The sequence below is a fragment of the Gadus chalcogrammus genome, chromosome 16 (genome assembly GCF_026213295.1).
Source record: "Gadus chalcogrammus isolate NIFS_2021 chromosome 16, NIFS_Gcha_1.0, whole genome shotgun sequence".
NCBI lineage: Eukaryota > Metazoa > Chordata > Actinopteri > Gadiformes > Gadidae > Gadus > Gadus chalcogrammus.
In genome coordinates, this window is record NC_079427.1 from 16992250 (window position 1) to 17005575 (window position 13326).

Genomic DNA, 13326 nt, shown 5'->3' on the forward strand with positions numbered 1-13326 from the left:
CAAACACAACGAAAGCCGAACAACAGAGGATGCCATTGTCTACGGCTTTGTCACCACCGCTTCATTGACACAATCTGTAATCCAGTTTGGATTTTCCCCGCAGGTGATCCTGTGTGCGATAATACGGCCGTCCCAGCCACCCTGACAGGCCTAGGAGAGGCCCGGCGCGGGGGGGGGGGGGGGGGGGAGAGGGTCTTTGATTAGGGCCGTAAACCTGTTCAGTGGGAAGCGTCTGGGAAAAGAGAGAGGAAAGCCAGAGACCGGTCCCGGAGCACTAAACCCTCTGTCGTCTGCCTCCGTGTAGCCTGTGGGCCCTGCGTCTGCCCTGGCCTGCTGCACTCGCCCTCTGCGTTTTATGATGCCGTGCGGCCATTAGCATCACATTAGCCGCCAGGAGGGAGGGAGGGAGGGAGGGAGGGAGGGAGGGAGGGAGGGAGGGAGGGATGTATGTTGAACCGCATTATGGGCCGAATGCTTCACATCATATAGAGAAGAATCATCTGAATGTTCAATTGAATGAATAATAATGACCCCGTCCGTGAGGGAGCGGGGGGGGGGACACAGAGGAAAGTATCTGTTCTTCAGAGTGAAACCAGAGGAGAGGTGAGATGTCCTACGGTAGGAGGAGAGACTGGGCCCTGGCTGAGGTAAGAGGGGAGCTGACGGCTGATCTATACGTGATGTATAGCCGCCCGGGCTCCTTCATACATTTCCTGCGCTGAAAGTAGAACCCTGTTCTGAGGGGTTAAGCCGCGTGCATGTATGTGCCTGTGGTACAGTGTGTGTGTGCGTGCGTGTGTATGTGCGTGTGTGTGTTTGTGTGAGAGAGACTGTACACATGCACGGAGACATTTCTCTCCACAGTCAATCTCTGCCTGTCCCATCTGGCTTCCAAGCCCTGGCCTAAGAATACACACTGAAGTATAGATAATATATGTACTGTATATATAGATATACACCAAAAACACACACACACACACACACACACACTGGAGTATATGAATACGGAGGCACAGGCTGACATCCATGACTTATTTACGCTAGGGAGTGTTTGAAAAGAAACTGCGCTGACTATTGGAAAGTCTCAAAGTGTAAAGAAAGTAAGGGGAAAGATGGGGCTTCTGTGTGTGATTTAAAAATACATTACGTGAAAAGGTATTGTCGGCGTATCATTAAGAGAGAAAAAGAGAGGGGGTGAGAGAGTGTGGCCGCCTACCTGCCGCTTGTAGAACCATATGCATCCGAACCTTGGCCTGTTCTGCTGGCGTCTGGAAGAGGGGGGAGAGAGAGAGACAATGACAGAGAGACAGAAAGAGAGAGAGATGATGGTTATTGGGGCATAGGGGCACAAAATATATACCTGACTGAGATTTGGTGCCTGACCATTTTTGAGCAAAAAAACCTGAAGTAAATCGTATTTGTACACACTAAAAGAGAGCAGCCCAAAGACCACAAAAACATTATTCAGTATTCACACAGTGTGCATGCATACAGACATCATCCCCCCTCAATTTCCCCCCCCTCTGTCCCTTTGGGCACCCGTTGTTAAATGTTAACCATGAACCATGAGACAACACAGAGGGGAAAGGGGGGAACTAAAACCCCGCTAAGCCCGTCCGCGCAGACAGCCTGGGGATGGCGGAGTCACGCAGGCAGCCGAACGAGGGCACACTCTGACACGCCGGGGACGATCAAAGAGCAAGAGACACACAGAGACACTTACAGAGGCTAAGAGAGCGAGAGAGAGACCAAAAGAAAGGGGGAAACGCAGAGGGAAAAACAAAAGCCTGCGATAGCCGGTCTACGGAGAATTGGATGAGAAGAGAGGAAGAGAGAGAGCGATTACACACACTTGCCATCCCGCCACTTGTTGGCCATGGGTGTATCCATGTGCACACTGGCGTGCGTGTTTGTGCACGCGCACGCATGTGTGTCTGTGCGTGTGTGCGTCTGTGTGTGCGTGTGTGTGTGTGTGTGTTTGCGTCTCTGCGTCTGTGCGTGCTTGCGTGCGTGAGAGCGTGCATGGGTGTGTGTGTGGGGGGGGGGGGGGGGCTACATGCCTGACTGATACGACGGTTGTATCAGTAGGCAAGGGTAGTTATGTTTGCCTGCTACTGACTGGTCCTCAGCGTGATTGGCTGTAGTTCCAATATTCTCACTATTAGTCTTCTTATGAAGAGTCATAATTGTCGGGGAGGAAAGTCAACTGCGTGACGACTCTATAAAAGACGGCCCCCACCACAGATTGCTCCCCGTGGCCTGTTTTCTTGTTTCTCCCCGTCTGCGTTGCGACGGAGGCTGTGTTTAGGATAAGAGAGGAATTAAATGCTAATGGGGATGGGATGTGAGCGCCCTGCCTGGGAGGATCATTTAGACGACACGGCCAGAGCACTGCTGACAGACGACTTGCACCCCTCCACCACCCATCCCCCCCTTACCTCCCCTCCCCTTCCGACACCCCGTCTTCTTGTTCCCCCCGCAGCACCTCTGCCCTCCCTACCCATCCCAGCCGCCGCCGCAGACATCACATTTATCAAACTGTAAACTTGTCACTTTGTAAAAATGTCACTTTTTCTGCGGCAGTCTGGGAAATATAATGACCCCTTTAATGTGCCGGTGTCAAGGCGCCGTGTCGTAGACGGAAAACACGTCAAGGGGCCCTGCACACACACACACTACCTGCTGCACATTTTATCTGTGGAGGGGTGTGTGTGTGTGTGTGTGTGTGTGTGTGTGTGTGTGTGTGTGTGTGTGTGTGTGTGTGTGTGTGTGTGTGTGTGTGTGTGTGTGTGTGTGTGGGAGTCAGAGGGGGGCGGGGTGTGTGCCGGTGACACAGCGGATCACAATCACATCGACGGGTACTGCTTGACAGCTTAAATTACCATCTCTATTATACCGAGATAGGGGAAAACTCTCAACACAGCCATATCTATAACCCCTCACTCACGCATGTACACGTGCACGTGGTCACACGTGCCGACGAACACACACACATACGCGCACACACACAAACCCCCACAAAGCAGTGATTAGCAAAGAGTTTAGTTTTGGTGTAACCAGTATCCTACAGTAATAACACACATCAGACAGCTTAAATGGCCGGATCACTGTGTGCACAGCGATCATCTTAGTTACAGCTTATTATGACATTTCCTTGGTAATTAAATTAGCATTTGTTTACACTGGCCCGAAGGCATGTGCCGGGCTAAATCACACCCTCTCCCGCACGCACATATGCACTCACACGCATGCGGACAAAGCTGCGCACAAACACAACACACACACACACACACACCTCGCCAGGTCTTAAATATAGGAAGCAAGAGAAAACAGATTAATGGCTAATGAGGGAAAGACTGCAGGCCCACAGCTTCCAGTTGTAAATGAAGGCTGAAATGGGATAATTAATCTCGAATTACAATAACAACTAATGCAATAGAAGGTACTTAGAAGTCTGCGGAAAATATAGCGGAACAGCAGTGCTCGAGCACAAACACCCACACACTTGTGAGTGTGAATACACACACATAAACAAACACAAGCAATTATACACAAGAAATTATTTTGCATCCCACTAAACCCTTTTTTTTTTCCACAGGCACGTGTGAACTGCAACTGTGTGTGTGTGTTTGTGTGTGTGTGTAATTCATTAGTAAACAATAAAACGGCGGTAATTGTGCTCCCACGAGACGGCTCTGTGTCCGCCCCGCTGGGGGAGAAGCGGATGGCGCATCTGAAGAGACTTCTCCCCTCAATTAGACCTGCGCCCATACAACACACACACACACACACACACACACACACACACACACACACACACACACACACACACACACACACACACACACACACACACACACACACACACACACACACACACACAGAGAGGCACTATGGGGAAGGAGAAAAAGGGGGAGGGAGAGAGAAAGGGAGACCATGATGAGGGAGAGACGGAATGAGAGACAGAAAGAGGGAGAGAGAACAAGAAAAGAGACAATGAAGAGAAATTGAGAAAGATACAGAGAAGGAAAGAGACTGATAATGAAAAAAGAGACAAGAGAAAGAACCGGCGAGAGAGAGAGCAAGAGAATTGTGTGAAAGGCAATGTCTACTCTGCTCGAGCTTCAGATAATCACCATGGTGAAAAAGAGAGGGAGAAGATTTATTAATTCCCTCCGAAATTCAGAAAGTTTGGAAACACAAGTAAGAGAGTTGAAGAAGTGAGTAGGGAAGGCGTCGGAGAAAAACGATAGCTATTATAACTCTGGTTCTATGATTGTAGGCGTAGCCGTCTAGGATTCGCTTTATGGGCTTGAAATCGTTAACAATGTACCAATCAACGTGGGCCCGCCCACATTTTTCACGGCACAGTGCATACAGTGCGGTGCATAGCAGCATTCGTCCTCCATGTAATGGAGGGTATAGCAGGTGGGAAACTAGACGAATATGCCTACAATCATACTAAACTATCCCTCCACAGCGTGGTGTAAGCACATGCATCCTACGTGGCCAGCCAAAACAGCTGCTGAATAGACATTGACAGTGGAAAAGGCCAAACCTTTCTCCAGTAAGCACTATGAGAAACTAAGCACACTACCCACCTCACAATGAGATGGGACCACGTGAATGCTGTCACACCACTTAGAAAGCGCCCAACCTTTCCGTGTAGAGGAAGGAAGTGGAAGGCACGTGAGCACTCTGAATAGTGCTGATAACTTATAACTTCAGTTCAGAATCAACCTCTCAGAAGCCAAATCCACAACCACCCGACACAAATCGTGCGGGCGGTGAACTGTCCAGTGTGCTTGTGTAAGCGTATCCTGTTCTGACCAGCCCCGTATCCTGTCCTGTCCAACCATCTACCACCCGATGGAGGTAGATCCTACTGGCCGAGAGATAGAACCCCATCCTGCAGTTGGTGTCCTCTGGACGTAAACAGGTCCACCTGACCCGTCCTCTGTGGACGCCAACAGGTACACCTGACCTGTCCTCGGTGGACGCCAACAGGTACACCTGACCCGTCCTGTTGCAGAAAGAAAAGGGAGGACGAGCCCTGCTGTGCACCGCACTGTATTCACAGTGCTGTGGAAATGTGGGTGTTGATTGCAACATTGCTGAAGTTTTCAGGGCATGCAATTGCACGCACAAGCTCATATGGCGGGGCCTGCATGAAATAGAAGTGGTCCAAAAAGCACACAACTGATCCTAATTGTTTCTTTGTGATAAGTCGAGCCGAGGTCCTAATGAGGTGAATCCATGCAGTAAACGATAAGAGTGCTAATAACATAATAGTGCCTGGGGATACAAATAAAAAGAAAAAAGTGTGTGTGCGCACACACACACACACACACACACATGAACACACACTACTCTAAAAAGAAAACACTTCCAATACCAGTCAAATGAGATCAATAAGTGCCTCCATGAAAGAGCACTTGAAGGAGAGCGGGAGCATCAAGGGAGCAGGCTCTCATCAGGAGAATGATCTATATAATAAGAAAGGGCACGCTATGGGCCCCGGCAGGTGGCAGTTTGTTTCCTATGCGTGGTTCCTGCTGTGCGTGTGTTCATTAAGGGATGTTTTTACAATGTACACACCGCCATCAATCACATAGGCCAGGTGGTGTTAGGGGAGAATCTCTCTCTCTCTCTCTCTCTCTCTCTCTCTCTCTCTCTCTCTCTCTCTCTCTCTCTCTCTCTCTCTCTCTCTCTCTCTCTCTCTCTCTCTCTCTCTCTCTCTCTCTCTCTCTCTCTCTCTCTCTCTCTCTCTCTCTCTCTCTCTCTCTCTCTCTCTCTCTCTCTCTCTCGTGTGGAGCTCTTGCCCCACTCTGTTGAAAGGCCCATTGGATGCGTGTAATTTTTAGTGTCTGCATCATCTTCCAAATATAGACACTGACAACCACATTAGAAAAATACTAATAAGTTCATTCTGACCAAGATGAAAACAATGTCATGGCCCTGTATAATGTGCGTTTTGTGGGGGGGGGGGTCTATAAATAGTAATTCAGCCCACTGTGTGAAACACACACACACACACACACACACACACACACACACACACACACACACACACACACACACACACACACACACACACACACACACACACACACACACACACACACACACACACACACACACAGGTGATCGAGGACAGCCACTCCATCACACCACATTATCTCAACATCTGTCCTCTCACACCCTCTGTGAAGTCCACCCGTGTAACTTTAGAGTGGCGACTGCATGGGTGCTGGTGGGCCAAGAACGAGAAAGAGGGCCTTGTATTGCATTACATTAAGACTATGAGCCTCCTCACATGACAAGCTAAACCTCTGTTAAGTACCGAGGCGGGCCTCTGAGGCCACACACATGCGCTCACACGCGCACACACACACACACACAAGCACACGTCATTTAGGCAGACAAATGACGTGTCTGTGCACGCCTGCGTCAGTGAGATCCACAATGTCACGTTAAACTGGACCCTCCCTGGCCTCACTGTGTGTGTCCACTCATTCATGGTGTGGTGGTGGTGGGGTGCGCCTGTTCACTTGAAACCACTTCATCTACCCCATTCACTGCTTTCACTCTGCTGTTTCGAGGGGCTTGGATTAGAAGAAGGAAGAAAAAAAAAAAAGTAGGAAGTCAGGGAAGAAAGACAGACGTAGAGGAAGTGGGGAGCAGGTGGATGAGAAAAAGAAGAGAGAGAGAGAGAGAGAGAGAGAGAGAGAGAGAGAGAGAGAGAGAGAGAGAGAGAGAGAGAGAGAGAGAGAGAGAGAGAGAGAGAGAGAGAGAGAGAGAGAGAGAGAGAGAGAGAGAGAGAGAGAGAGAGAGAGAGAGAGAGAGAGAGAGAGAACCAGGACAGAGACTGAGAACGAAGAACAGAGAAGGAGCGCGTGTGCCCGTGCTAGTGTGCGTGTGAGAGATGGTGGTCATGTTGTATGATTGGTGGAGCTCTCCAAGCGTCCGACACGGTAAGCCATCATCTGCCTTGCCGGCTCCGTGGCACGCGGAGCAGCGACCAGCAGAGTTTCATCTCATCCCCGCCTCGGCTGCACCACTCTGCAGGATACAGGAGGCCTAATACGGCCCGGGCTGAGCCCACGACCGCGGATGCTCCATCACAGGAGTCAAGGGGAGGATTAAAGACGTGATGTATATAACACCCGTCGGTGGGGAGACCCTTTTGATGCATTTAGGGCATCCGGTGATTAAAAAGAAACAAACGTTTTGTTTTTTTTACATGGACGTTGAGGAATTAGAGGGAACAGTCACATTCAGCTATTAGTAAAATAAAATATTTTTTGTTGAGATTCAACTGTAAACATGATGCAAGGTGAAGACAACCGCCATTACGGTAGTTTAGTATTACAGTAGTAGTAAATACTTAAATACGCTATGTTCATCTTTAATTAAATTAAAAAAAACACTCAAGTTGAGGTTATGAATGAAAAGGGGGACCAACAGTAGAGTCAAAAAAGTTGACAAAAATATAGAGTGAAAAAACAAACAGTTGGTGTGTCCGTGCCAGGCAGGTCTGACCCGGGACCTCAGTCAATGTCACCGAGGAGGTATGCGTAAGTCGATTTATTCAATAGTCATCTCAAAGCATTCGCAAAGTCTCATTTGTTTCCATTTCCTTTAATTTGTTGACTTATGTTTGGCCAGCAGCCCCCCAGCCAGCACCTCTCCATCCCCCCACACCCAAAACAGGATGAGGGAAAAGCCAAGCCCCTAGAAAATGCAATATTTCTGTTTTTAATATCAAGGTCTATAAGATCAGGGCAGAGACGGGTTCCACTGCAATATGTTTATTTATATATTTTATAAGTGGAAAAAAATCCCACCTATTGGAGAGGGAGGCAGAGTTTATATGTGTGTGTGCGTTTGTGTGTGTGTGTTTGTGGGGGGGGGGGGGGGGGGGGGGGATTGTGTGTGGGTGTGTATGTATATTTGTGTGTGGGGGGGACTGGGTCCCTGATGCCGGCTCATCTTATATGAAAAATAATGTTGTGTATGGCTATACTTTTATATATAATGGCAATATGGGATCAGGCCTCTTTTACAATGTGCCATACTTCAGGCTAGAGCTAACAGCATTTTATGGGCCGCCAGCAGTTCATCTTCATGTCTAAGGCAGGCAGGAGCACTGCATAATAATGTCGTTTCCTGCCCCCAAATGCTATTTCACGGGCCGGGGCTCATTTCTCAAACTTCACCACTTTTACAATTCCCCAAACTTTTATTCCCCGTCATTATTACCAACAAGATTTCATTACGTATTTAGAATGTAAACAAGTCTGAGTAATGACACCCTCTCATCTCCCTGGATTCATTCCCACTGATGGCTCTGCCGTGCCTGCCACCGTGCACGCCCTAACACACTCCACACACACACAGACACAACACACACAAAAAAGCACACAAAAGACCAAGCGACGATGAAGCAATTCACAATAATACAAACACACAACGAGGCGTGTGTAGAGGCATGAACATAGACACACAATTTCAAACACACACACAATCAAACTCCCACGCAAACATTGTCCTGACCGTGAAGAAACCCAACACTGTTAATGTGTATCCCGCAAAGTGTGTGTGTGTGTGTGTGGTGTGTCTGATAAAAGGGTTGTTGTTGTGTGTTTGTGGGGTGTGCGCATGTAGGTGGTGAGGTGAGGTGTGGGGGGGGGGGGGGGGGGGGTTTGGTGGTGTTTGGTGGTGGGCTGGCGGAGGAGGGGTTTTACACTCAACTCGCATAAATCATGTCGAAGAAAAATGAGCAAATGTGCGGGCCAACTCATCTTCTCCCCACCCGGAGAAAATGAAATCCACTGGAATACCTATCAAAACTGCAATCATCCAGAGATAATATCTCCTTTGGTCTATCTGCACTTTCCGATTTAATTTCCTCCATGCCCTTGACATCCAGCGATACCATTAAGATGAAGCGCATACAGTACGGGAGTAGCTCTCCCGTTTTGATATATGAGGCCCCCACGCTAAATGTAATATCATCATTTGAAAATTAATGCAATCTCTCTTTTATTTGGGATTTTTTTCACTTATTATTTTATTTCTTTTTATAGTGGAGACGAAGGTGTCGGCGGGCATGGGGGGGGGAGGGGGAGGAATAAAAAAAGGTTGAAGCGGCGAGTGGGGCGTGACAGGGGAAACAAGATGGAGGAGCAGAAGTGGAGGGAAGGGAAACCGGTCAGCAGGACCGAAAAAGGAAGAAGAAAACACCGATAAACTGGTAAAGGGCCGGGGGGGGGGGGGGGGGGGGGGGGGTGTTGTGCTGCCAAACCCACCACCACTCCACCCACATGCAATTATGTATGGGCAAGCCCCAAGTCAGAGGTCACTCAAATTACTCCATCATTTAGCAGTGTCGGCGAGATGAGAAGATCCCTCTTCCCCACCCCCATCCCACATACACACACACACACACACACACACACACACAAGCGCACGCACACACACACACACCACATGGCTCCTCCCATCTCCCCACTGCCACATCAAATATGATGAAATCATTAGTGTAATAAGCATGGAAATCTGTTTGCAGATTATCAGTCTGGCTCTACCTTCCTCTTTTATCTGGCCGTGCTCACCCTCGCTCTATGCATGACAGTATCTCTCGCCCTGTATCTCTCTTTCTCCCTCTCTCTCCTCTGTCTTTGACTCTGTATTCGGTACAATTAAATGACGGAGGGAAAGAGGAAGGGAGCTGGAAAATAAGTTAGAAAAGCTAAATGTCTGTGATAGTGGAGATGGAAAGATAAATGTAAAGAGAATGCCAGAAAATAAAATATGTGTCAAGAACCATTGATATTTAATGTGTCCAACTATTTGGCATCCAACAGTACGTATACTATACATTAACGCATAGATGCTTATAGAGGCCTCATTTATACATTCATAATGTATAGTGTAGATATGGAAGACCAGTCTACGTCTCTGGTATTTGTGCGTCTTTGTACGTTTCTTTGCACGTGTTCATTGCATCTATCTGTGTGTTTATGCTTGCCTGTGTGCGTGTGTTTTGGTGTGTACGTGTGTTGGTGTGTGCATGTGTGTTGATGTGTGCGCGTGCGTGTGTGTTGGTGTGTGTGCGTGCATGTGTGTTGGTGTGCGTGTGTGTTGATGTGCTCATGCAAGTGTGAATGTGTGTGGTGGTGTGTGCGCGTGTGTGTTGGTGTGTGTGCGTGCATGTGTGTTGGTGTGCGTGTGTGTTGATGTGCTCATGCAAGTGTGAATGTGTGTGGTGGTGTGTGCGCGTGTGTGTTGGTGTCTGGGTGTGCGAGCGCATGCGTGCACGTGCGTGCACGTGTCCGTGTGTGAGTGTGTTTTGCCTCTCCACATGCTGGTGGCTGTCTGTCAGTAGGTGAGCCAGGCTAGGAGACATGCTGAACTCTTCACCCTACCAAGGGACCAGAGTCCCTAATGGACCCCCCGTCTACTGATCTGCTCTCAGCAGGTCTGCTGAGAAAACCTTCAAGTCGCTATATATTCATTTATTTTACCTTCTAAACATAAAACGTCTTCCTTTTTTCTACCATGGTATATTCTCCTCCCTTGTCTTCCCAGCAGGGTTTAATGGGTTGTTCCGGTAGATCAAAACAATGAAATAAAAAACATGAACCTTACCCGACCCCTGACCCCGGACTGGCCTGTAATCTGCCCCATTAGTGACTTAACACCTCATCCTGCTCGGGCTCCCATGGGGGGTGGGACCCATCCAGCACCCATGGCTGTGGTACTAGTCACTGAGTGAGTGAGCCATGCTGGTGAGACTGAATCTTTACGTACTGATTGATCGGCACCCTCTCCTCTCCTCCTCTGCTCTCTTTCCTCAGCAGCTGCTTGTCAGTTTATCTCTGTCGCTCACTCTCTCTCTCTTTATGATTGTTCACATTTCCTGTTACTCGTTTGTCTCGGGTATAGCACATTATAATGTAACCGACTTAATTTGGGCTTATGATTCTCCTGGATGGGTTTGTGCTTGTTTGTTTGCATGAAAGTGGATGTGCTATATGTATGTGTGTGTGCTTTTGTTTCGGTAATCATTTTGTGTTCGTATATACGGGTATGTGCATCTGCACATACCCGTATATACACGCACGCGTGCGTGTGCACACGTGCGTGTATGTGCGTGCCTGTGTGTGTGAGTGAGAGACACCATGTGTGATTGAAAGAGTGTGTCCGCAGTAGCAGAAGAAAAGTGGTGCACTGGGAGCAATTAAAGTTAGTATGCCTCTCTTCCTTTCTCATCGTATCCATTTAATCACATGAAATTAGAAAAAAATAAAAATGAAACAAAGCCCAGCGATGAAACAAATCGCATAACCAAAACCCAAATGTCCTCGTAATTATCCGAGCAAATCAGTAACACGTCAAGACTTAAGGATGCATCTCTTCACTCTGCGAAACTAAGTGCTGAAACTACTTTAAACAGGATCTTGATAGACAATGCAAATTGGTTTGGTTTTAAACAATGAAGACTCATTTGTTTCCATTACAATGGTAGTGATAGATAGCAAAAGGTCCATCGCTAAGAGAATTGTCTTGGACTTCGCTAAGTGGTTATAATGACTGTATAGTGGGCTATATATATATATATATATATATATATGCATGTAGCTGATGCTTCACTATTCAACAGTAGTATATCAAATGAGGAATATTTTGGAGGAAGTGGTGTAGAGAAGGAGGAATAGGAGGGTTAACAACATATGACAACTCCACGCGCACACATCCACGCGCACACACCACACACACACACCACACACACCAATCCTCAGAGGGAGACAAGCTCCAATATTTACAGTCCTCAGTGCTGAATCCTAATGAGAGCCTACCTCTCCTCAAGCCGCTGATGACTGGGGTGCAATCCGCCCAGACGTATAAACACACCCATAAATTCACACACACTCAATATTCACATATTCAAATTCCGCAAATGCATACGCAAACATAGTGATGCCCATCCTCTCATGTGTGCGTATGCGTGTCCATGTGTGTGGTTGTGTCCATGTGTGTACTTGGGTGTGTTTGTGTGCGCACTATATTGTTAATATACTCTTTAACTCTTAAGCTATCACCACAGGCGTTTAACAGCCCGTCAGTGTAAAAAAATAAATAAAAAACTATCAAACTCAAGCGTATTATTGTGATCCCTGTGGGTCCACTTAGTGTGAAAAACCAAATAACACCAAGTAACACACACAAAAAGGCTACGGTAACCCCTGCCAAAAGAGCTCACGCGCGTACAAATAACATTCTCACACATATCCAGGGAGGATCAACCTATCTAAGGGGCTCAAAAAGTTTTAATAAGTTTGTGTATAACCTGAGTTTACACACACAAACTGGTGCGCACAAGCACATTTAAAAGGTGACTTTGGTCAGTTCTGCTCCCTTAGAAGAATGGTGTTCTGCGTTTCTGTGTGTATTTGCAGAAATAGTGTTTCTTTCAAGACTGTGGCAATGTGTGAGATCTATGCATCAATGTATCACAGCCTTTCAAATGCTTTGGAGAGGGAGACGGGGGATGGCAGCTCCTATGTTATGAGCTCCATTACATCATTAATACAATACAACATCACCAGGAAAATATGATGGTTGGAAAGATTTACTGCCATATTTCTGTATGTAATGTCGCATGTAAACTAGGGGTGCAACTGATCAAAAAACTCAGTGTTCGGATCGGGTCAGGGGTCGGATCATTTTCGGATCAACAACAAAAAAAAAAGATAACAAGACAAATGTGACTTTAAATAAAATCTTCAAATGTGTAAAAACAAAATAAAGTGAAAAATTAGGTAATAATCCTGCTTCCTTTAAGCATAGTAAATATTTTAAAAAATGTATTGTATCCACATAAAATAAAAAATTAACTCAAGATGACCTTGAGTTAATTTTTTTTGAAAATATATTTTTTAGAACAATTTAAAACAATATAAAGTGCAAACTGAGGCATTATTCCTTCTTCTTTTAAACATGGATAGTAAATAAAATAAAAAACCTGTGTCCAAAGGAAGCACAGCAGACCTGGATTTAGAACTTTAAATTCAGGATGTCTGCATTGCCTGGGGAGAGTTTAGAGTCTCCGCAGGCAATGCAGACATCCTCACCTTTTTTTTTTCAAGTATCGTAGCGAAATACAGTTTCTGTCGTGGCATTTTGTAAATCCATTGATGCCTGTTGGAAAACTCATTGCTCGTTGACCAGAAACGGAAAGGGGGGCTAGTAGTAGTCTTTTTGCTCGGTTCTAGCCCTACTGTTGATACGGAGAACCGAGCGAAAAGACTACAACCAAAC

The 13326-nt window shown here is 46.9% G+C and overlaps 1 protein-coding gene across 1 annotated transcript in view; it reads right to left on the minus strand.

The window, feature by feature from the left end:
• rsrc1 (arginine/serine-rich coiled-coil 1) overlaps positions 1–13326 on the minus strand; it is a 98320-nt gene that overhangs the window by 46726 nt on the left and 38268 nt on the right. Inside the window, exon 6 of the mRNA XM_056610815.1 lies at positions 1217–1268. Within this exon, the coding sequence (XP_056466790.1) occupies positions 1217–1268 (52 nt within the window). The remainder of the gene's footprint in view (positions 1–1216; positions 1269–13326) is intronic.